General features: G+C 46.2%; 1 protein-coding gene across 1 annotated transcript in view; it reads right to left on the reverse strand.

Annotated features, from left to right (window-relative positions):
- The window catches only part of LOC133339689 (glutamic acid-rich protein-like), a 37,088-nt gene that overhangs the window by 5,164 nt on the left and 6,338 nt on the right, over nucleotides 1–25,586 (reverse strand). The window contains exon 2 of the mRNA XM_061547844.1: nucleotides 1,271–1,669. Coding sequence (XP_061403828.1) covers nucleotides 1,271–1,669 — 399 coding nt within the window. The remainder of the gene's footprint in view (nucleotides 1–1,270; nucleotides 1,670–25,586) is intronic.

Raw genomic sequence — 25,586 nt, forward strand, 5'->3', positions numbered from 1 at the left:
AATTATTTTATTCAGAAGAGCCACTCCCTGTTGTTTGGCAGTCTCCTGCCCCGAGTAGAGGACTGTCCACCCCTCATGGTGGCAGGAGCCAGAGCCGGTTCTACCGGACCTCCCGAATACCACAGAGATCTAGGCGGTACCGGTCCAGCTCCTGACGGAGGAGCGGCAGCCTCTCCTCCACGCTGAGACGGCTCGAATATTCCCACGTGGACAATCTCGGCACTTCTCCTGTTCCTGGAGGAACCCTGATATGGGATGGGGTGGTGGTGTGTGGTTCAGTCTGGCTCTGCCAGACGGAGTCTGGCCCAGAAGGCGTCATGAACGCCTGACCCACTGGTCTCTAGCAGGACCACGAACCACCGCTGTTATCACCGCAACCATCACTATTAACACAACCACCACTTTCGACATCATCACCACAACCACCGCTATCACAACAACCACTATCACCATGACCACCACCATCATCGCCACAACAACCACTATCACCATCATCACCACAACCACCGCTATCACCATCATCACCACAACCACCGCTATCACCATCATCACCACAACCACTATCACCATCATCACCACCACAACCACTATCACCATCATCACCACAACCACCACTATCACCATGATCACCACAACCACCGCTATCACCATCATCACCACAACAACCACTATCACCACCATCACCACAACCACCGCTATCACCATGACCACCACCATCATCGCCACAACCACCACTATCACCATCACCGCCACAACCACCACTATCACCATCATCACCACCACCACTATCACCATCATCACCATAACCACCACTATCACCATGACCTCCATCATCACCACTACCACCACGATCACCATCACCACAACTATCACCATAACCACCACCACCATCATCACAACAACCACCACTATCACCATGACCACCACCATCATCACCACAACTACCACCATCATCACCATCACTATGATCACCATCAACGTCACCACAACCACCACCATCATCACCACAAGCACAACCAACCACGACCATCACCACCACAACCACCACTATCACCATCACCACCACCACCACAACCACCACTACAACCACCACCACCATCAACACCATCATCACCATCATCACCATCATTATCACCATCAACGTCATCGTCACCACAACTACCACCATCACCACCACCACTACTATCACCACAACCATCACCACCACAAACACCACTATCACCATAACCACCACCATCATCATCACCACTACCACCACTATCACCATCACCTGTGCCACCTTGACAGGTCCATCCTTCACGTCATCTTCCTTGGCATCTTCCCCTTTCAGTTCCTCGTCATCGTCACCATCTTCATCATCGTCACCATCCTCATCATCGTCACCATCTTCATCCCCGTCATCATCATCGCCGCCACCACCCTCAACGTCTTTCTTTTCGTCCACGACTCCAGCCACTTGATCATCAACTTCTTCTACATCATCACCATCATCATCATCACCACTACCACCGTCATCATCACTATCATCGTCTACTTCATGATCGTCACCTTCAGCGTCATCTTCATCATCGTCATCTTCATCATCTTCATCATCGTCATCTTCATCATCGTGTCCACCTTCACCATGGCTGCTCTGCCCTAAGCTAGGGATCTCCACGACACTCGAATCCTGGATGGAACGGGGTGGGGGGTGTGGGGTGTGGGAGACACGGGCAGATCAGGGGAGATTACGAGTCGTGGAACAGAGACGGGCATTTAAGATTGCAATGATAGGAAAGTTTGCAGATGAGGGTGGGTAGACTTCAATGTTAAAGGCTCCCATAGACTTCAATGTTAAAGACCCCCATAGACGTCAATGTTAAAGGCTCCCAAATACCCCAATGTTAAAGGCTCCCATAGACGTCAATGGTAAAGACTCCCATAGACTCCAATGTTAAAGTCCCCGATAGACTTCAATGCTAAAGGCTCCCATAGACTTCAATGTTAAAGACTCCCATAGACTTCAATGCTAAAGTCTCCCACATACTTCAATGTTAAAGGCACCCATAGACTTCAATGTTATATTATCCCACAGACTTCAATGTTAAAGGCTCCCATATACTTCAATGTTAAAGGCTCCCAAAGACTTTAATGTTAAAGTCTCCCATAGACTTCAATGTTAAATTCTCCCATAGTCTTCAATGTTAAAGTCTCCCATAGACTTCAATTTTAAAGGCTCCCATATACTTCAATGTTAAAGGCTCCCATAGACTTCAATGTTAGTCTCCCATATACTTCAATGTTAAAGTCTTCCATAGACTTCAATGTTAAAAGCCCCCATAGACTTCAATGTTAAAGACTCCCACAGACTTCAGTGTTAAAGTCTCCCATAGACTTCAATGTTAAAGTCTCCCAAAGACTTCAATGTTAAAGGCCCCCATAGACTTCAATGGTAAAGGCTCCCATAGACTTCAATGTTAGTCTCCCATATACTTCAATGTTAAAGTCTTCCATAGACTTCAATGTTAAAAGCCCCCATAGACTTCAATGTTAAAGACTCCCACAAACTTCAGTGTTAAAGTCTCCCATAGACTTCAATGTTAAAGTCTCCCAAAGACTTCAATGTTAAAGGCCCCCATAGACTTCAATGGTAAAGGCTCCCATAGACTTCAATGTTAAAATCTCCCATAGACTTCAACGTTTAAGTCTCCCATAGACTCCAATGTTAAAGGCTCCCATAGACTTCAATGTTAAAGTCTCCCATATACTTCAATGTTAAAGACAACCTAGACTTCAATGTTAAAGACTCCCATAGACTACAATGTTAAAGGCTCTCATAGACTTCAATGTTAAATGCTCCCATAGACTTCGATGTTAAAGGTTCCCATATACGTCAATGTTAAAGGCTCCCATAGACTTCAACGGCAAAGGCTCCCATAGACTTCAATGTTAAAGGCTCCCATAGACTTCAATGTTACAGTTTTTCATAGACTTCAATGTTAAAGTCTCCCATAGACTTCAATGTTAAAGGCTCCCATAGACTTCCATGTTAAATGCTCCTACAGTCCTCAATGTTAAAGTCTCCCATATACTTCAATGTTAAAGGCTCCCATAGACTTCAATGTTAAATGCCCCCTAAGACTTCAATGTTAAATGATCCCATAGACTTCAATGTTAAAGACTCCCATAGACTTCAATGTCAAAGGCTCCCATAGACTGCAATGTTAAAGTCACCCATAGAGTCCAATGTTAAGGCTCCAATAGACTCCAATGTTAAAGTGTCCCATAGACTTCAATGTTAAAGTCTCCCATAGACTTCAATGTTAAATGCTTCCATAGTCTTCAATGTCAAAGGCTCCCATAGACTCCAACGTTAAAGTCTCCCATAGACTTAAATGTTAAAGACTCCAACAGACTTCAGTGTTAAAGTCTCCCATAGACTTCAATGTTAAAGTCTTCCATAGACTTCAATGTTAAAGGCTCCCATAGACCTCAATGTTAAATTCTTCAATAGACTTCAATGTTAAAGGCTCCCATAGACGTCAATGTTAAAGTCTCCCATAGACTCCAATGTTAAAGTCTCCCAAACACTTCAATGTTAAAGACTCCCATAGACTCCAATGTTAAAGTATCCCATAGACCCCAATGTTAAAGTCTCCCAAAGACTTCAATGTCAAAGGCTCCCATAGACGTCAATGTTAAAGGATCCCATAGACTTCAATGGTAAAGGCTCCCATAGACTATAATGTTAAAGTATCCCATAGACTTCAATGTTAAATTCTCCCATAGACTTCAATTTTAAAGGCTTCCATAGACTCTAATGTTAAAGTCTCCCAAAGACTTCAATGTTAAAGGCTCCCATAGACTTCAATGGTAAAGGCTCCCATAGACGTCAATGTTTAGGTCCCCCATAGACTTCAATATTAAATGCTCCCATAGACTTCAATGTTAAAGACTCACATAGACTTCAATGTCAAAGGCTCCCATAGACTTCAAAGTTAAAGTTACCCATAGAGTTCAATGGTAAGGCTCCCATAGACTCCAATGTTAAAGTGTCCCATAGACTTCAATGTTAAAGTCTCCCATATACTTCAATGTTAAATGCTCCCATAGTCTTCAATGTCAAAGGCTCCCATAGACTCCAATGTTAAAGTCTCCCATAGACTTCAATGTTAAAGACTCCCACAGACTTCAGTGTTAAAGTCTCCCATAGACTTCAATGTTAAAGTCTTCCATAGACTTTAATGTTAAAGGCTCCCATAGACTTCAATGTTAAAGTCTCCCAAAGACTTCAATGTTAAAGGCTCCCATAGACTTCAATGTCAAAGTCTCCCATAGACTCCAATGTTAAAGTCTCCCAAACACTTCAATGTTAAAGACTCCCATAGACTCCAATGTTAAAGTATCCCATAGACTCCAATGTTAAAGTCTCCCAAAGACGTCAATGTTAAAGGCTCCCATAGACTTCAATGTTAAAGTTTCCCATAGACTTCAATGTTAAATGCTCCCAGAGATTCCAATGTTAAAGGCTCCCATAGACGTCAATGTTAAAGGCCCCCATAGACTTCAATGTTAAAGGCTCCCATAGTCTCTAATGTTAAAGTCTCCCATAGACCGCAATGCTAAATTCTCCCATAGACTTCAATTTTAAAGGCTCCCATAGACTTCAATGTTAAAGGCTCCCATAGACGTCAAAGTTGAAGACTCTCATAGACTTCAATGCTGAAGGCTCCCATAGACTTCAATGTCAAAGGCTCCCGTAGACTCTAATGTTAAAGTCTCCTAAAGACTTTAATGTTAAAGGCTCCCATAGACTTCAATGGTAAAGGCTCCCATAGACTTCAATGTTAAAATCTCCCATAGACTTCAACGTTAAAGTCTACAATAGACTCCAATGGTAAAGGCTCCCATAGACTTCAATGTTAAAGTCTCCCATAGACTTCAATGTTAAAGACATCTCTAGACTCCAATGTTAAAGGCTCCCATAGACTTCAATGTTAAATTCTCCCATAGACTTCAATGTTAACGGCTCCAATAGACTTCAATGTTAAAGGCTCCCATAGACTTCAATGTTAAAGGCTCCCATATACTTCAATGTTAAAAGCTCCCATAGACTTCAATGTTAAAGGTTCTCATAGACTTCAATGTTAAAGGCTCCCATAGACTTCAATGTTAAAGGCACCCATAGACGGCAATGTTAAAGGCTCCCATAGACTGCAATGTTAAATGCTCCAATAGACTTCAATGTTAAATGCTCCCATAGACTTAAATGTTAAATGCTCCCATAGATTTCGATTTAAAGCTTTCGTGACTGCAGGGATTCATCTTCTTGGTTCTTTCGGTAAAGTCACGTAGAAGGGAAGTAATAAAATAATAAAAATAAAACACAATAAAATTATTCTCACGGCGTTTCGGCCACAACGCAAGCAGCCGTCTTCAGGTGAAAACCAGGTCCGTCGAGGCGACAGAGTCTGAATGAAACAGCACACGAGCTTCGAGCATATATAACAGCTGGGCGCCTTGACAAATGAATTAGCATATCAAGATGAATTTAGCATATTTATGGGAAATGCAGGAATGTGAATAGTACTACATATGCATGTGCATTATGCAGGATTAACAGCATCAAAGGGAGCTTGAGTTTGCTGCTGCTGCTGCTGCTGCGGTTTGCTGCTGCTGCTGCAGTTTGCTGCTGCTGCTGCAGTTTGCTGCTGCTGCTGCAGTTTGCTGCTGCTGCTGCAGTTTGCTGCTGCTGCTGCAGTTTGCTGCTGCTGCTGCAGTTGCTGCTGCTGCTGCAGTTGCTGCTGTTGCAGTTGCTGCTGCAGTTGCTGCCTTATCCATTTTAATATAACACTATGTATTATTCTACCCACCCTAATGTGTATCACACTGCTATAGATTTACTATACAATTACGACACCATACATTACTCTGCACACTGCACCAAGCATACAAATGCCACACTATCTGCCACTATACACTGTACCATTGATCGCCGTGTCAATGGGTGAGTGGTGGGGGAAACTTGCAGCGGAGCAAAGAATCCATTCCCTGCGGAGAATACAATGCCAGTGAGTGGAACGCGGTCTGAAAGTCACCGTAAACGTGAACACAATCAGTTAAGATCCGAAATGGTTTATTACGTCCTTCCAATGATTGCTAAGCCAGAATCCATCTTCTCAGTTGAAATTGTCTCTGTGTTTGTATATGTGGATCGCCTCATGAAAGAATCTCTCATGATAGCCAGATGGCTTGCAGACAACCTCTGTCTTGGGGAAGTCAATGTCATGTGAGCCCACTGAATTGTAACAGTGATCTGCCACGGCCGAGGTGTTAGTCCTACCGTGTTTCAGGTCTGCTTTATGTTCACGGATGCGGTCCGAGACATGTCGTTTGGTTTCTCCAATGTAACTGCTACCACAGAGGCAACTTAGTTTGTAGACGCCAGGGTACTGTATGTCTGGAACCACATCTTTTACAGACGGGACCAGATCACGGATTTTATGTACTGTGTTGAATCGGACCTGGATCTTGTGTTTAATCAGGATTTTGGAGATCTTTTTTGTGACCCCAGCAATGTAGGGTAAGGTGATGGTCTTGAAAGGCTCCTCAACAGGATCCTTCTTGATGGTTGGAGTGATGGCCTTGCGGATTGTGTAGTCGGAGTAACCATTAGCCTTAAGAGCTTGGCGTACGTGTTTGAGTTCACTGCCAATGTGTTCCTGGTCGGAAATGCATTGGGCTCTATGGTATAGAGTCTTGATGAGGGAATTCTTCTGGGATGGATGGTGGTGGGAATCCGGTTTTAGGTAAGCATCCGTATGGGTGGCTTTCCTGTAGACAGAGTGGCTCATTGAACCATCAGGTCTCCTTTTAATTAGGACATCCAAAAAGGGTAGCTTGCCATCTTTTTCGACTTCCATGGTGAATCTGATGGCTGGGTGTATGGAATTGTTCTGGTCGAGAAATTGGTCTAGAGCAGGCCGGCCATGTGGCCAGATGACAAAAGTGTCATATACGTACCTCTTCCATAAGGTCGGGCGTAGAGTGGCAGTCTTGATGGCGTCAGTTTCAAATTTCTCCATGAAGATGTTGGCTACAACCGGAGATAGGGGGGAGCCCATTGGGGTGCCCTCAGTTTGCTTGTAAAAAGTTCCATTCCAGGTGAAGTATGTATTGGTTAAGCAGTGTCTCACCGCTAAGATGCCAGCTAGCAACATCAGCAAAGATGAGCGTTTTGAATTAGCTCAATTAAAAAAGAGGGATGACATTGTCATCCTCTCAGCCGACAAAGGCAATGCCACTGTCATCATGGACAAAACAGAATACAACAACAAAATCCAAGAACTACTCAACGATGGCAGCTATACAAAAATAAAAAGAGACCCCACCAACAGCCTCGTCTCTAAAACCAAGCAAATCATTTCTGATTCAACCGCATTAATTGATCAGACCAAACAGTTCTCGTTGAAACCTTCTGCAGCCAGGCCACCAAGATTATACGGCTTGCCAAAGATACATAAAGAAGATACACATCTTCATCCCATTCTCTCTACTATCAACTCCCCCACCTATAAACTGGCTCGTTTTTTGTCTGAAATCATACGGCCTTTCACTGGAAAAACCACCTCTGCGGTACTAAACTCTACGGACCTGGTATCGACAATCAAGGGGATTGCCCTGTCCCCAGACGACCTGCTTGTCAGTTTTGATGTGGTTTCCTTATTCACCAAAGTTCCTTTACCTGACACCATCGCAATCATTGAAGACTTAGTTCATCAAGGACTGAATGCTGGGGTACCCCCCCCCCCCCTGGTGAGACACTGCTTAACCAATACATACTTCACCTGGAATGGAACTTTTTACAAGCAAACTGAGGGCACCCCAATGGGCTCCCCCCTATCTCCGGTTGTAGCCAACATCTTCATGGAGAAATTTGAAACTGACGCCATCAAGACTGCCACTCTACGCCCGACCTTATGGAAGAGGTACGTAGATGACACTTTTGTCATCTGGCCACATGGCCGGCCTGATCTAGACCAATTTCTCGACCACATCAATTCCATACACCCAGCCATCAGATTCACCATGGAAGTCGAAAAAGATGGCAAGCTACCCTTTTTGGATGTCCTAATTAAAAGGAGACCTGGTGGTTCAATGAGCCACTCTGTCTACAGGAAAGCCACCCATACGGATGCTTACCTAAAGCCGGATTCCCACCACCATCCATCCCAGAAGAATTCCCTCATCAAGACTCTATACCATTGAGCCCAATGCACTTCCGACCAGGAACACATTGGCAGTGAACTCAAATACGTACGCCAAGCTCTTAAGGCTAATGGTTACTCCGACTACACAATCCGCAAGGCCATCACTCCAACCATCAAGAAGGATCCTGTTGAGGAGCCTTTCAAGACCAGCACCTTACCCTACATTGCTGGGGTCACAAAAAAGATCTCCAAAATCCTGATTAAACACAAGATCCAGGTCCGATTCAACACAGTACATAAAATCCGTGATCTGGTCCCGTCTGTAAAAGATGTGGTTCCAGACATACAGTACCCTGGCGTCTACAAACTAAGTTGCATCTGTGGTAGCAGTTACATTGGAGAAACCAAACGATATGTCTCGGACCGCATCCGTGAACATAAAGCAGACCTGAAACACGGTAGGACTAACACCTCAGTCGTGGCAGATCACTGTTACAATTCAGTGGGCTCACATGACATTGACTTCTCCAAGACAGAGGTTCTCTGCAAGCCATCTGGCTATCATGAGAGATTCGTTCATGAGGCGATCCACATATATAAACACAGAGACAATTTCAACCGAGAAGATGGATTCTGGCTTAGCAATCATTGGAAGGACGTAATAAACCATTTCGGATCTTAACTGATTGTGTTCACGTTTACGGTGACTTTCAGACCGCGTTCCACTCACTGGCATTGTATTCTCCACAGGGAATGGATTCTTAGCTCCGCTGCAAGTTTCCCCCACCACTCACCCATTGACACGACAATCAATGGTACAGTGTATAGTGGCAGATAGTGTGGCATTTGTATGCGTGGTGCAGTGTGCAGAGTAATGTATGGTGTCGTAATTGTATAGTAAATATATAGCAGTGTGATACACATTAGGGTGGGTAGAATAATACATAGTGTTATATTAAAATGGATAAGGCAGCAACTGCAGCAGCAGCAGCAACTGCAGCAGCAGCAACTGCAGCAGCAGCAGCAAATTGCAGCAACAGCAGCAGCAAACTGCAGCAGCAGCAGTAAACTGCAGCAGCAGCAGCAAACTGCAGCAGCAGCAGCCAACTGCAGCAGCAGCAGCAAACTGCAGCAGCAGCAGCAGCAAACTGCAGCAGCAGCAGCAAACTGCAGCAGCAGCAGCAAACTGCAGCAGCAGCAGCAAACCGCAGCAGCAGCAGCAAACCGCAGCAGCAGCAGCAAACTGCAGCTCCCTTTGATGCTGTTAATCCTGCATAATGCACATGCATATGTAGTACTAATCACATTCCTGCATTTCCCATAAATATGCTAAATTCATCTTGATATGCAAATTCATTTGTCAAGGCGCCCAGCTTATATATATGCTCCAAGCTCGTGTGCTGTTTCATTCAGACTCTGTCGCCTCGACGGACCTGGTTTTCACCTGAGGACGGCTGCTTGCGTTGTGGCCGAAACGTCGTGAGAATTATTTTATTGTGTTTTATTTTATTATTTTATTACTTCCCTTCTACGTGACTTTACCGAAATAACCAAGAAGATGCTCCCATAGACTTCAATGTTAAATGCTCCCATAGACCTCAATGTTAAAGTATCCCATAGACTTCAATGTTAAAGGCTTCCATAGACTTCAATGTTAAAGTCTCCCAAATACTTCAATGTTAAAGACTCACATAGACTTCAATGTTAAAGGCTCCCAAAGACGTCAATGTTAAATGCTCCCATAGACTTCAATGTTAAATGCTCCCATAGACTTCAATGTTAAAGACTCCCACAGACTTCAGTGTTAGAGTCTCCCATAGACTTCAATGTCAAAGTCTTCCATAGACTTCAATGTTAAAGTCTCCCATAGACTTCAATGTTAAAGGCTCCCATAGACTCCAATGTTAAAGGCTCCCATAGACTTCAATGTTAAAGGCTCCGATAGACTTCAATGTCAAAGGCTCCCATAGATTTCAATGTCAAAGGCTCCCATATACTTCAATGTTAAATGCTCCCATAGACTTCAATGTTAAAGGCTCCCAAAGACTTCAATGTTAAAGGCTCCCATAGACTTCAATGTTAAAGGCTCCCATATACTTCAATGTTAAATGCTCCCACAGACTTCAATGTTAAATGCTCCCATAGACTTCAATGTTAAAGACTCCCATAGACGCCAATGTCAAAGGCTCCCATAGACCTCAATGTTAAAGTATCCCATAGACTTCAATGTTAAAGGCTTCCATAGACTTCAATGTTAAAGTCTCCCAAATACTTCAATGTTAAAGACTCCCATAGACTTCAATGTTAAAGGCTCCCAAAGACGTCAATGTTAAATGCTCCCATAGACTTCAATGTTAAATGCTCCCATAGACTTCAATGTTAAATGCTCCGATAGACTTCAATGCCAAAGGCTCCCATAGGCTTCAATGTCAAAGGCCCCCATAGACTGCAATGTTAAATGCTCCCATAGACGTCAATGTCAAAGGCTCCCATAGACTCCAATGTTAAAGTCTCCCATAGATTTCAATGTTAAAGGCTCCCATAGACTCCAATGTTAAAGTGTCCCATAGACTTCAATGTTAAAGTCTCCCATAGACTTCAATGTTAAATGCTCCCATAGTCTTCAATGGCAAAGGCTCCCATAGACGCCAATGTTAAAGTCTCCCATAGAATTCAATGTTAAAGACTCCCACATACTTCAGTGTTAGAGTCTCCCATAGACTTCAATGTTAAAGTCTTCCATAGACTTCAATGTTAAAGGCTCCCATATACTTCAATGTAAAAGTCTCCAAAAGACGTCAATGTTAAAGACTCCCATAGACTTCAATGTTAAAGGCTCCCAAAGACTTAAATGTTAATGGCTCCCATAGACGTCAATGTTAAATGCTCCCATAGACTTCAATGTTAAATGCTCCCATAGACTTCGATGTTAAAGTCTCCCAAACACGTCAACGTTAAAGACTCCCATAGACTCTAATGTTAAAGTCTCCCATAGACTACAATGTTAAAGTCTCCCAAAGACTTCAATGTTAAAGGCTCCCATAGACTTCAATGTTAAAGTCTCCCATAGACATCAATGTTAAATGCTCCCATAGACGTCAATGTTAAATGCTCCCAAAGACTTCAATGTTAAAGACTCCCATAGACTTCAATGTTAAAGGATACCAAAGACGCCAATGTCAATGGCTCCCATAGACTTCAATGTTAAAGGCTCCGATATACTTCAATGTCAAATGCTCCCATAGACGTCAACGTCAAAGGCTCCCATAGACCCCAATGTTAACGGCTCCCATAGACTTCAATGTTAAAGGCTCCCATAGACGACAATGTTAAACGCTCTCATATACTTCAATGTTAAAGGCTCCCATAGACTTCAATGTTGAATGCTCCCACAGCCTTCAATGTTAAATGCTCCCATAGACTGCAATGTTAAAGACTCCCATAGACTTCAATGTCAAAGGCTCCCATAGACTTCAATGTTAAAGTCTCCCATATATTTCAATGTTAAAGGCTCCCATAGACTCCAATGTTAAAGTGTCCCATAGACTTCAATGTTAAAGTCTCCCATAGACTTCAATGTTAAATGCCCCCATAGTCGTCAATGTCAAATGCTCCCATAGACTCCAATGTTAAAGTCTCCCATAGACTTCAATGTTAAAGACTCCCACAGACTTCAGTGTTAGAGTCTCTCATAGACTTCAATGTTAAAGTCTTCCATAGACTTAAATGTTAAAGTCTCCCATAGACTTCAATGTTAAAGGCTCCCATAGACTTCAATGTTAAAGTCTCCAAAAGACTTCAATGTAAAAGACTCCCATAAACTTCAATGTTAAAGGCTCCCAAAGACTTCAATGTTAATGGCTCCCATAGACGTCAATGTTAAATGCTCCCATAGACTTCAATGTTAAAGGCTCCCATAGACTTCAATGTTAAAGTCTCCCAAACACTTCAATGTTAAAGACTCTCATAGACTATAATGTTACAGTCTCCCATAGACTCCAATGTTAAAGTCTCCCAAAGACTTCAATGTTAAAGGCTCCCATAGACTTCAATGTTAAAGTCTCCCATATACTTCAATGTTAAATGCTCCCATAGACTTAAATGTTAAATTCTCCAATAGACTTCAATGTTAAAGGCTCCTACAGACTTCAGTGTTAAAGTCTCGTGTAAAGTATGTGTCTGCTGCTGCACATTTCCACTTGATGCTGCTATCAGCCACTCGGTGGAGCTGCCAGCTCAATGGGACCCTTACACCTGATAACATGAAGATAGTTCAGTTTTAGTCTGAGTCTCTATAGGTATGGGTCTCTGTAGGTTTGGGTCTCTATAGGTATGGATCTCTATAGGTATGGGTCTCTGTAGGTATGGGTCTCTGTAGGTATGGGTCTCTATAGATATGGGTCTCTATAGGTATGGGTCTCTATAGGTATGGGTCTCTGTAGGTATGGGTCTCTGTAGATATGGGTCTGTCGGTATGGGTCTCTATAGGTATGGGTCTCTATAGGTATGGATCTCTATAGGTATGGGTCTCTGTAGGTATGGGTCTCTATAGGTATGGGTCTCTATAGGCATGGGTCACTGTGGGGCTCTGTGTATCTCTATGGGTCTCCACGTAGCTCTATTGGTCCATATGTATCTCTATGGGTTTCTATGTATCTCTGGGTCTCTGTGCATATCTATGGGTCTCTGTGGGTCTCTTTGAGGCTATAAGTCTCTGTGGCTATATGTGAGTTTCTATGAGTCACTGTGGGTCTCTGTGGGTCTACGTGAGTCTTGAAGAGTATCTGTGGGTCTCTATGGGTCTATATGAGTCTCTGTGGGTCTCTGTGGGTCTATGTTCTTCTCCAAGAGTTTGTGGGTCTCTGTGGGACTATGTGCATCTCTATGAGTCTCGGGCGGTCTCTGTGGATCTATGTGAGTCTCTAAGAGTATATGTGGGTCTATATGAGTCTTTATGAGTCTCTGTGGGTCTCTGTGGGTATCTGTGGGTCTCTGTGGGTCTCTGTGTGAGTGTGGGTCTCTGTGAGTATGGGTCTGGGTCTCTATGAGTCTCTGTGGGTCTATGTGGGTCTCCATGGGTCTCTGTGAGTATTGGTCTGAGACTCTGTGGGTCTCTGTTGGTCTATGTGAGTCTATTAAGTGTCACTGTGGGTCTCCGTGGGTCTCTGTGGGTCTCCGTGGGTCTCTGTGAGTATTGGTCTGAGTCTCTGTGGGTCTCTGTTGGTCTATGTGATTCTATTAAGTGTCTCTGTGGGTCTCCGTGGGTCTCTGTGTGAGTATGGGTCTCGATGAGTGTGGGTATGAGTTGAGTTTCAGAGTTATTGTTGGCCAGGATTTCGCACCAAAACAAAAGCAGCAGCTGGAATCTGCGTCTCATTGGCCACTGTGTTACCTCGTTCCATAGCAAAGAGACACATCGAGAACCAGGGCTCAAACCCAGGCATCACAGAGGTTCAAACATAGTAGTGTAGTGTACTGTATAGTGTAGTGTATAGTGTAGAGTATATTGTAGTGTATAGTGTAGTGTATATTGTAGTGTATAGTAGTGTAGTGTATAGTAGTGTAGTGTATAGTAGTGTATAGTGTATAGTAGTGTGTAGTGTAGTGCATACTGCAGTGTATAGTGTAGTGTATAGTGTAGTGTATGGTGTAGTGTATAGTGTAGTGTATAGTGGAGAGATAGTATCTCTACCAACGTTGCTCACCTGATGTGGTGGACACCACGTGTCGGGAAGTAAAAACAAGCTCCTCTCTGATTGGTTAATTAACGGGGCAGAGGAGAAGAGAGGGAGTGGGTGTACTCAAAGGGGATTGGTTAGAAGCAGGAGGGCGGGGGGGTGGGAACAGGTGATGAAGGGTGATTGGAGGGTAGAAATCCAACACTGGAGTGGGCGGGGACACGGAAGGGGATGATGGACAGCTTGGGTCCGGTCGGATAACCCTGGGAGAAAGTGGGAAGGTGATTGGCTCAAGAGTAGGGGAATATAGAAAGGAAGGCCGAGGAAGCTTGCAGAAAGGAAGGGGGCCTTGAGGGATACGGGGACTCCTCTACGAACGAACGAGTTGGGATGCCAGGAGGTTCTGGGTTCGTAAGTCGATTTGCTCGTCAGTCGAACTTAACTGCCGTAGATTCGAAACGTGATGAACGGCGTGGACACTAAACGCGGGTTCAATGGCTTTGAGCGTTGTAGAAACTCCTGCAGATGTAGATGTCGCTGGTTCTTATTCTGCACATGTAGATGCCACTGATTCTTCACGTTCTCCAGATGTAGATGCCACTGGCTCTTCACATTCTACAGATGTAGATGCCACTGGTTCTTCACGTTCTGCAGATGTAGATGCCACTGGCTCTTCACTTTCTGAAGATGTAGATACCACTAGTTCTTCACGTTCCGTAGATGTAGATACCACTGGTTCTTCACGTTCCGTAGATGTAGATGCCGCTGGTTCTTCGCGTTCTGCAGATGTAGATGCCGCTGGTTCTTCACGTTCTGCAGATGTAGATGCCGCTGGTTCTTCGCGTTCTGCCGATGCAGATTCCACTGATTCTTCGCGTTCTGCAGATGTAGATGCCACTGGTTCTTCACGTTCTGTAGATGTAGATGCCACTGGTTCTTCACGTTCTGTAGATGTAGATGCCACTGGTTCTTCGCGTTCTGCAGATGTAGATGCCGCTGGTTCTTCGCGTTCTGCCAATGTAGATGCCGCTAGTTCTTCGCGTTCTGCCGATGCAGATTCCACTGGTTCTTCACGTTCTGCAGATGTAGATGCCACTGGTTCTTCACGTTCTGCAGATGTAGATGCCACTGGCTCTCCACATTCTACAGATGTAGATGCCACTGGTTCTTTACATTCTGCAGATGTAGATGCCACTGGTTCTTCACGTTCTACAGATGTAGATGCCACTGGTTCTTCACGTTCTGCACATGTAGATGCCACTGGTTCTTCACGTTCTGCAGATGTAGATGCCACTGGTTCTTCACATTCTGCAGATGTAGATGCCGCTGGTTCTTCTCATTCTGCAGATGTAGATGCCACTGGTTCTTCACGTTCTGTAGATGTAGATGCCACTGGTTCTTCACGTTCTGCAAATGTAGATGCCACTGGTTCTTCACGTCCTGCAGGTGTAGATGCCACTGGTTCTTCTCGTTCTGCAGATGTAGATGACACTGGTTCTTCTCATTCTGCAGATATAGATGCCGCTGGTTCTTCTCATTTTGCAGATGTAGATGCCACTGGTTCTTCACGTTTTGCAGATGTAGATGCCGCTGGTTGTTCACGTTCTGCAGATGTAGATGCCACTGGTTCTTCTCGTTCTGCAGATGTAAATGTCGCTGGTTCTTTACGTTCTGCAGATGCCACTGATTCTTCACATTCTGCAGATGTAGATGCCGCTGGTTCTTCACGTTCTGCAGATGTAGATGCCACTGGTTCTTCTCTTTCTGCAGATGTAGATGCCACTGGTTCTTCACGTTCTGCAGATGTAGATGCCACTGATTCTTCACGTTCTGCCGATGTAGATGCCACTGGTTCTTCACGTTCTGCAGATGTAGATGCCACTGATTCTTCACGTTCTGCCGATGTAGATGCCACTGGTTCTTCACGTTCTGTAGATGTAGATGCCACTGGTTCTTCACGTTCTGCAGATGTAGATGCCACTGGTTCTTTACGTTCTGTAGATGCCACTGGTTCTTTACGTTCTGCAGATGTAGATGCCACCACCGCCATCTATTGCACGGCGGTTGAACCTCAGACTCTCGGTCCGAACAGCTGAAACTGGACATACGAAGTTTGTTCGAACCTCTGAAAGTTCGTAAGTTGAACGTTCGTAGTTAGAGGTGGTCCCCGTAGAAGAGGACTGGGGGGGGGGGGGGGTAGGAACGTGAGAGACCTCAAGACGCTTGGAGTGAAGGGAGTCCTTGAAGGCTCCGCTGGAAGAGACAGAAACTCCCAAATTATTCAAGTCTCACTGCGTCACAGACTCACAGAAACCCACGAAAACCCACAGAGATCCATGCTCACAGAGATCCATCCTACAACGAAACCAAGTTAATGTTACCGGGTGGTAATGCCCCACTGAGCTGCTTTGTTCAGATAAGGGACCTCGCCATCACAACTTGATAGCAGCTGAACCAAGTGGCTGAAATCATCATCATAGAGACCCACAGAGACTCACAGGGACCCTTAGAAACCCACAGACACCCATAAACTCACAAAGACCCATAGACTCACAGAGACCCACAGACTCCCATAGACTCACAGAGACCCACAGACTCACAGAGACTCACAGAGACCCACGGAGACCCAGAGACCCATAGAGATCCACAGAGACTCATAGACTCACAGAGACTCATAGACTCACAGAGACCCACAGAGACCTATAGACTCACAGAGACCCACAGAGACCCATAGACTCACAGAGACCCACAGACCCACAGAGACCCACAGAGACCCACAGACTCACAGAGACCCACAGACTCACAGAGACCCATAGACTCACAGAGACCCACAGACACCCACAGACTCACAGAGACCCACAGACACTCAGAGACTCACAGAGACCCACATACTCACAGAGACCCACAGACTCACAGAGACCCACAGACACCCATAGACCCACAGACACTCAGAGACCCACAGACACCCACAGACTCACAGAGACCCACAAAAACCCATAGACTCACAGAGACCCACAGACTCACAGAGACCCACAGACACCCATAGACTCACAGAGACCCATACTAAAACTAAGCGACGTTTACGTTACCAGGTGTTAAGGCCCCACTTGCTGACCTGGTCATCACAAATTATAGCAACTCAAACGAGCGGCTGATATCATCACCATCAGAGATCATGCGTGACGTTGCTAGCCGTAGCGTGCCAACTCTAAACGCGTCGGTGGCGTTGATTCTAAACGTGGAGGGGAAACGCACTTTTTGATTCTCTCGGTAATGTCACGTGGGGTATAAAATAAATTAAATCTCGACGTTTCGGGCTCAACACAAGCTTAGTTTGGAGCTTTCGTGGCTGCAGGAATTACTCTGTGGTGGTTCTTCTTTCGGTAAAGTCACGTATAAAGATAAAGTAATAAACTAAATACTAGCACACGACGACGTTTCGATTGCAACACAAGCAATCATCATCAGGTATAAATGAAATAGAAACACAAATCTAGTATACTTAGACATGTCATGTAATTCAACAGAGAGTCGGATAACATAACAGTCAACACCCTACCTGGTTGATTACGTTCTTCCTGAGAATGCTAAATTTGAGAGAGAGATAAAACACAGAACAGGGCTCTGGACGGGTGCGAGGGGCTGGTAACCCCTCCACCTTCAATTCTTTATCACGAAACCACGACTTAAACATAAATATGTAACCACCACCACTACCACCACCACTACCACCACCACTACCACAATCACTACCACCACCACTACCACAACCACCACTACCACCACCACTACCACAACCACGACTACCACCACCACTACCACCACCACTACCACCACCACCACTACTACCACTACTACCACCACTACTACCACCACCACTACTGGATATTCAAGTATTGCGGCAGAACATTTGACCAAAACTTCTTGCGCGCCGGTCCGGCCTTGCCTCCCTTGTCCGACGACTTCACTTTCTCCTCCACCTCCTCCTCCACCTCCTCCTCCTCCACCTCCTCCACCTCCTCCTCCTCTTCCCCTTCTTCCCCCTCTTCCCCTTCCCCCTCTTCCTGATCATCATCTTCATCCTCATCATCATCACGATCATCATCATCATCATCGCCGTTGTCTTCTCCATCATCTTTCTGCTCCTCCTCTTCCTCCTCCTCCTCCACCTCCTCCTCCTCCCCTTCCTCCTCCTCCACTTCCCCGTCGCCCTCCTCCTGTTCATCATCAGCATCATCTTTAGCATGATCATCATCATCATCTTCAGCATGATCATCATTAGCATCTTCATCATCATATTCAGCATCATCATCATCGTCTTCAGCATCATCATCATCTTCAGCATCATCATCGTCAGCATCATCATCTTCAGCATCATCATCATCTTCAGCATGATCATCATCATCATCTTCAGCATCATCAGCATGATCATCATCTTCAGCATGATCATCATTATCTTCAGCATGATCAGCATCATCGCCGTCATCTTCCTCCTCTTCCTCCTCCGCTTCATCTTCCTCCTTCTCGTCGTCGTCGCCACCTTCCTCAGCCTCAACATCGTCACCCTCCTCCTCATCACCATCCTCCACCTCCTCTTCATCACCACCATCATCCTCCTCCTCATCACCATCATCATCCTCCTCCTCATCACCATCATCATCCTCCTCCTCATCACCATCATCATCATCCTCCGACTCGTCGTCCTCCCCACGTGATCGTTCCACTTTCCTCGGGCTCCTGCCGCCGGTCACGAGGAGCCCACTCGTCGCTACGCCGTCTCCACTCCTCACCACTCCGTCTCTACCCTTCACCACTTTGTCTGTCCTCTTCACAACCTCATCTGTAGTCTTCACTCTGTCTCTACCCTTCACGACTTCTCTACCCCTCACCACTTTGTCTGTACTCTTCACCACTTTGTCTGTAGTCTTCACCACTTTGTTTCCACTCTTGACGACGTCTCTCCTCTTCAGCACTTCTCCACTCTTCACTCCGTCTTTCCTCTTCACGACATCATCTCTACTCTTGATAACTTCTCTCCTCTTCACCACTCTGTCTCCACCCTTCACTCTGTCATCTGTCCTCTTCACCACTCCATCTCTACCCTTCACCACTTTGTCTGTATTCTTCACCACCTCATCTGTAGTCTTCACCACTCCATCTCCACTCTTCACTCCGTCATCTCTACTCTTGACGACTTCTCCACCCCTCACCACTCCGTCTCCACCCTTCACCTCCTGCCGAACCTGGCCAGCCTCGGCAGCCTTAGTGGCCTCCTCCTCCTCTTCTCCCTTCCGGCCGCCGGGATTTGCCGGCGGCTTTGCCGGCAGAGCGCCGAGGGCGGCGCTGACGCCGTAGAGCTTCCGCTCGATCGAGTCGACCCTCACGTAGACGGAGCGCAGCCCGCGCAGGGCCAGACGCACGTAGGCGGCCACGTTGACAACGTCGCTAACGTCTCTAACGCCCCGGGGCCTGGTGGGTACCGAAGCCTGTCCTGGCCTGACGCCCCCGTGACGTCCATTGTCGTCGTTGTCGCTGCTACCGCCCCGGGGCCTGGTCGCTACCGAAGCCTGCCCTCGCCTGACCCCCACGTGACGTCCGTCATCATTGTCGTCGATGCTACCGCCCCGGGGCCTGGTGGGTACCGAAGCCTGTGCTCGCCTGACACCCACGTGACATCCACCGTCGTCATCGTCGCCGCTAACGCCCCGGGGCCTGGTCCCCACATAAGCCTGTCCTGGCCTGACCCCCCCGTGATGTCCACTGTCGTCATCGTCGCTGGTACCGCCCCGGGGCCTGGCGGGTACCGAAGCCTGTCCTCGCCTGCCCGCCCCATGGGGGTGACGGTTCTGCCCCAGGGGTACCGGCGGCGGCCGCTTGCCGGGCCTCCTCCTGTGTCTGGGGCCGCTGGGGGGGTCCGACTCGGGGACGGGGAAGGGGGGAGGAGGATGAGGATTGTTTGTGTGTGTTTTTGTGTTTTGTTCATCATTGGGGCGGAGTGGAGAGGGGGTGAGGGAATCGAAGGAGTCGGCCCCGGGGGTATTTTGTTTTTGGGAGGGAGGGAGGTGAGGAAGGTGAGGGAGGTGAGAGAGGGAGGTGAGGGAGGGAGGTGAGAGAGGTGAGGGATGGAGGTGAGGAAGGGAGATGAGGATGGAGGTGAGAGAGGTGAGGGAGGTGAGGGAGGGAGGTGAGGGAGTGAGGTGAGGATGGAGGTGATGGAGGGAGGGAAGGAGGGAAGCAGGGAGGGTGGTGGTGGTGGTGGAGGTGGTGGTAGTGAGAAGGGAGGTGAGGGAGGTGAGGGAGGTGAGGATGGGAGGTGAGGGAAGGAGGTGAGGGAGGTGGTGATGGTGGAGTTGGTGGTAGTGTGAAGGGAGAGGTTTACATGTCGTTATGGCGAGAGGGATTTGGGATTTGAGAAAAGCACAGCAGGAGGAGGAAGAGGAGGGAGAGGAGGGGGAGGAGGATGTAGGAAAAGGAGGAGAGAGAGAGACGCTGAGTGAGTGACGCAGCTCGAGGAGCGGAGAGCGCACACAGAGACCACGGCGACGGTGGTGGTGGTGATGATGGTGGTGGTGATAATGGACGCAGCAGTGAATGATAATCTGGAGACAGAGTGAAGGGGTGAGGGTCTAGGTAGTGAGACACTGGGTAGTGAGACACTGGGTGTTGAGACACTGGGTGGTGAGACACTGGGTAGTGAGACACTGGGTAGAGAGACACTGGGTAGTGAGACACTGGGTAGTGAGACACTGGGTAGAGAGACACTGGGTAGTGAGACACTGGGTAGTGAGACACTGGGTAGTGAGACACTGGGTAGAGAGACACTGGGTAGTGAGACACTGGGTAGAGAGACACTGGGTAGCGAGACACTGGGTGGTGAGACACTGGGTAGTGATGTATCCTAACCCTTCTTCCATAATTGAGATTAATAATATTTGATGATTTTTATATATTATCTTTTTACTTGTTTTTTTTAATGAGTGAAACACACCAAAGCGCACCAAACTGCAAAACACCAGGTGTTGTTAAGTAATGAACGAGAGGAGGGCTAGGATGACAGAATTGCAACCTTGCTTCAAGGCAAAGGCAGTGAAAGGAAGCAGAGGGCCTTTGTCTAAGTCATAACCACAGAAAGCCAGGAATCATCACTGATTGTGTGTTAGGGATTCCGAGCTAATTAGAACACGTGCACACAGAAAGGGAGGTAGAAGCACGCCTTGTTCTCCTGCAGCTGAGGAAACATAGATAAACCCAAGAAGGCCAAGAATTAAATTAAGTGGGTCAGCTCAAGGCTGTGTGCACAGGGGGGGGAGGCAGAGACAGTGCGGGGGTCACCAGAAGTTCGCGTTCGCCTAGTTAAGACAAAAAGCTCAATTATTCTGTATTGCTATTAAAGTAACGTTAAAGTCGGAATTTAACAACAGGGTAGGCTAAAGTTTGATATTCACACCCACTCCAATTAAACCAGGTCACAAGTACGCCTACTGAACCATCACCATCATTAAGTCAATATGAAATGTTATTTCCATACTTTAATGCTTTCTATACAACTCGACCCGAAGCATATGCATGAAAAGACAAAAGTAAAACTTATGAAAAGCCAGGATAACGGGATGAATCACCACCAGGTCGAATATAAATACATAATAAAAAACGATGTTAAACCCAGGGTCGGAGAGAAAGGGAGATCCCGGCCGTCTTTGTATCCCCGCAGCGCGGGAGGGGAGTGTGTGTACGCTCGGGGAAACACCCCCACTTGAGTCAAGCACCACGATGGGAAACGACAGACCTTGGGTTACATGCGGAATCATGGCTGTGAAATAGTAAGGGACAAATGTTAACTTAAAACTTTTGGCCATTTCTTTGTGCGCCGGGTCGGAGAGAGCGTTGCCCCTCCCTCCAGGTGGTGCGAACAAAGACGCCTATGAGACATTTGTGACGTCTGTGTTTTGGGTTCATGGGGAAGGCCAGACAGGAGATAATGTTGCGCCCAGACAGAGAGACGACCTCGAGGCAATTTGTAACATCTGATTGTTTGCTCGTGGGTTTTATGGAGGGAGTGGGACAACGGAATACCGTGAGTGATGCACACAAGGACATACGGACGTACGGACACACACATGGACACACCTGCCTACGGACAGATCCTGACACAGCAAAAATCGAAAGAAGTCCCGCCTTGTGGGCGGGATCCAGGGGGAATTTTCGGCATAAAGTAAAGGATCCTGAGCATTGAGCAGTGGAAATCAGTGCGACGGGAGGGTCGACTCAGGAACGAGTGCGACCAGAGTGGGTCCACTCAGGAGTGCGACCAGCGGGTCCACTCAGGAGTGCGACCAGAGGGTCGACTCAGGAGCGAGGGCGACCAGCGGGTCGACCCAGGAGCGAGCTCGACCGGGAGGGTCGACTCAGGAGCGAGCTGCGACCAGCGGGTCGGCTCGACTCATCTTCAGCTCGTCAACCTCTGCCGAATCGGGGGTCTCTGCTGCCACCGGAGTGGTGAGCATCGCGGATCGGCGACAACCCAGAGCTGCACGCTACGAGCGAGTTGTGGGCGCCACCTACCGACCGGGTTCCGAACTGCGACAGCGTATCAACGGGCATCCGAACCAGTTCGCCACGGTGACAGGGGATCAACTGATACGTATGACGCGCACCGCCCCCTCACCACACGACCACCAGGCGTCTGTTTGACCTAAAGAATCGACTCCGAACACTGACTATTCAAGACAACTCTTACCACTCAAAAACACTCGAACCCATAAGCCATCCGTGGCTGGAAAGCATCGCAACGAGACCGAGTGATGGCCCTCCGTCGTTTATAAGAGTATTCTTAATTTTTATCTTTAATATTTAGTGGGCTGTACTCTTAATCGCATAAATTCCCAACAGATCCATCAATACGAACTGATTCTTGGCACCTCCTTCCGCCGAGCCACGCTCACGTGGGGAGTGGTGGCCCACCGGATCCTTATCAGGTGATCTGGTCCCCAATTAGTAAACTTGGTATAAGATAACGAGCTTCGGAAAAGGAGCACCGTCGCAGGCCCTTACTCCGAGCCGTTCTGTTGTCAGATAACCTGCCGATGTATCTGTTGAGATTGGTGCCTTTAAGAATAATAACTGTTTTTGATTGTGTTTTTTTATCGCCGTATAATCTTTCAAGTATCTTTCAGTCATAATCGCCGCACGTACTCGCATCCTCTACAGAATATTCAACTGTCCCGTGACCCAAGGTGTTAACAACGTGATAAGGGTTGCGTATGGTCAATAAGGAGTGTGGTACTGCGTGAACAATATTGAGTATAATCATTCATTAGCGTTAAGGTTTTCTTAGCATAGTATTTGCATATTTCAACGACTCTCTCTCTCACTAACAACCATCGCGTTATGAACAATATTGAGTATAATCATTCATTAACATTAAGGTTTTCTTAGCATAGTATTTGCATATTTCAACGACTCTCTCTCTCACTAACAACCATCGCGTTATGAACAATATTGAGTATAATCATTCATTAACATTAAGGTTTTCTTAGCATAGTATTTGCGTGTTTTAACGACTCTCTCTCACTAACAACCATCGCGTTATGCGGGATCCATGTGCAGTTGTCAAAGTGAAATCAGACAATCGTTGATGATACTGTATTGATGCCGTGTTGACGTTCCGGGATTGAGAGTTCGCATATTATATCATAGTTAAGGTTGAATTAGTAATAAATTGATTAATACAGAAGTGGTTGTGTGATTCTTTCCTGAAATCTATGCATAAGATCTGCTTCTGCGTTGAGATTTGAACTTGGTGACCTTAATAAACACACTAACACATACTCAGTAAATGTTAAAGCGATAACGGGGTGAACCGGGGACCTAAAAATATAACCACGAATAAAAACTCTGGGAATGTTAAAGCGAGAATGAGACGAACCTAGACAACGATGCCGAGTTAATCTAAGTTAATCTTGCATACTTACACCACACCTGCATAACTGCATACGATTAATTGCCTTATTCCGATCGATAACCCACCCTCGTCACCGAGGCGGGGTCTGGTTATCATAACGACTTGCATTATCATAATTACACCCACTCGCATAATTAATACGATTACCTCTCGAATTGGCATAATTAAAATGTGCGTAATTACATAAATTAACATATTTCCGGATAATTACACATTTGGCCAAATTTCATTTAATTATTATTATTTCCACTGAATATTCATAACCCACATATACAACATAATAATTTCACCCACGCACGCATACAACATAACAAATTTTCATAACCCAACATATACAACATAATGGGGGCTCGTCTCCGGGATCTCTCGCAGACAGTTATGCATGAATTCAGGAACGAATCACTGATGTGTTAATCAAAGTGTTGTGAACTAACGTTGCCTTGTGATTGTAAACGGGGGTATACAAACAAAACGCGCTCTGAAGGGAAATACCAGAGTAGCAGAGTATAACAAAGACAGCTGGGCTGAGATTATTTGCTCGAGTTGAACTGACGCATCCTGTGATACAATTGTTTATATGCACTCTGAAAAGAAATATTAAGGTAACTCTTGCCATACTTAAGATGCTAGGATTAAGAATAATATTTGAATGGGTTACGGGATACGGGGAGCTCGTATTTAAACGTACCGACCAATCTGTTACAAAGCAGTACAGTCAGAGAGACATATGGGAAGGGAGCTGTATCGATAACACGAACACACCTCGGGGGAAACTAATTGACTGGATAAAAAGTAACGAAGGCAAACACGATGCAAAAACTGCAGAGAAGGCAGGACAGGACTCATACCTTCTCACACAGGCATACAGACAGGGATTGTGGAATGAAGGGAAAATTTGGAAAGGAAACGGGAGAGAAATCGTCTCTAATAAACGACGAGAAATGTCCTCACACCCTCGAGAGGGAGGAGAAATCAAAGCTCGCGACACCAGCGAAACTCACAGACGTTGAGCCACAGAATAAATATGGAAGTAACATCAAATCACTCTCTTGGGTACGTGGACAGAGTCCAGGGATTGATCGCACAAAAGTTAAAGTAAAATCGCCAGGACATGGTACACTAAGGGCAGAGGCAAAAACTGAAGGGAAATGGCAACACGAGCGACACGGCCCTGGGCGCGCACACAGAAAATGCACACCACTTAAACACAAGAGACACAGCACAGACCAAAGTGACAGATTGCCTGATGATAACTTGTTTGATGATGACGCTGTCAGCAATCAACTTTCGGAATACCTGTTCACCAGTAAAACCCTTAAGTTGATGGACAAGGCTCTAGTCAGAATTCCCGATTTTGACCCCCACAATAAGACTATGGATATCCACACACATATCGCGACAGTGGAAGAGGAGGCAATGATTAGAGGGCTGAGGAGACGGGATGAAAAAGCGAGTTTGTTGAAACGGACCTTACATAAAGAATCTATTCCATGGGTAAAGTCACTACCACACAAGGTTAGAAATGATTTTAAACAATTGAGCCTGGCAGTGATTCGGAAGTTTGGAGAATATTCGACACTCACTGAGGGGTTTTATGCTGTAAAATCGATGACCCAGGGCATGGACCAAGATCCACGTGACTACCTCGTCCAATTTAAAAGAGCGTATTACGCAGGCGATGTGAATCAATACCACGAAGGGGATAAAATGTTCAAAATTATGTTTTTTGAATCCTTGAGCCCAGAGATTACAGAAAGG

This window comes from Lethenteron reissneri, unplaced genomic scaffold (genome assembly GCF_015708825.2).
Source record: "Lethenteron reissneri isolate LAM-NWPU_2019-01 unplaced genomic scaffold, ASM1570882v1 scaffold_207, whole genome shotgun sequence".
Classification (NCBI taxonomy): domain Eukaryota; kingdom Metazoa; phylum Chordata; class Hyperoartia; order Petromyzontiformes; family Petromyzontidae; genus Lethenteron; species Lethenteron reissneri.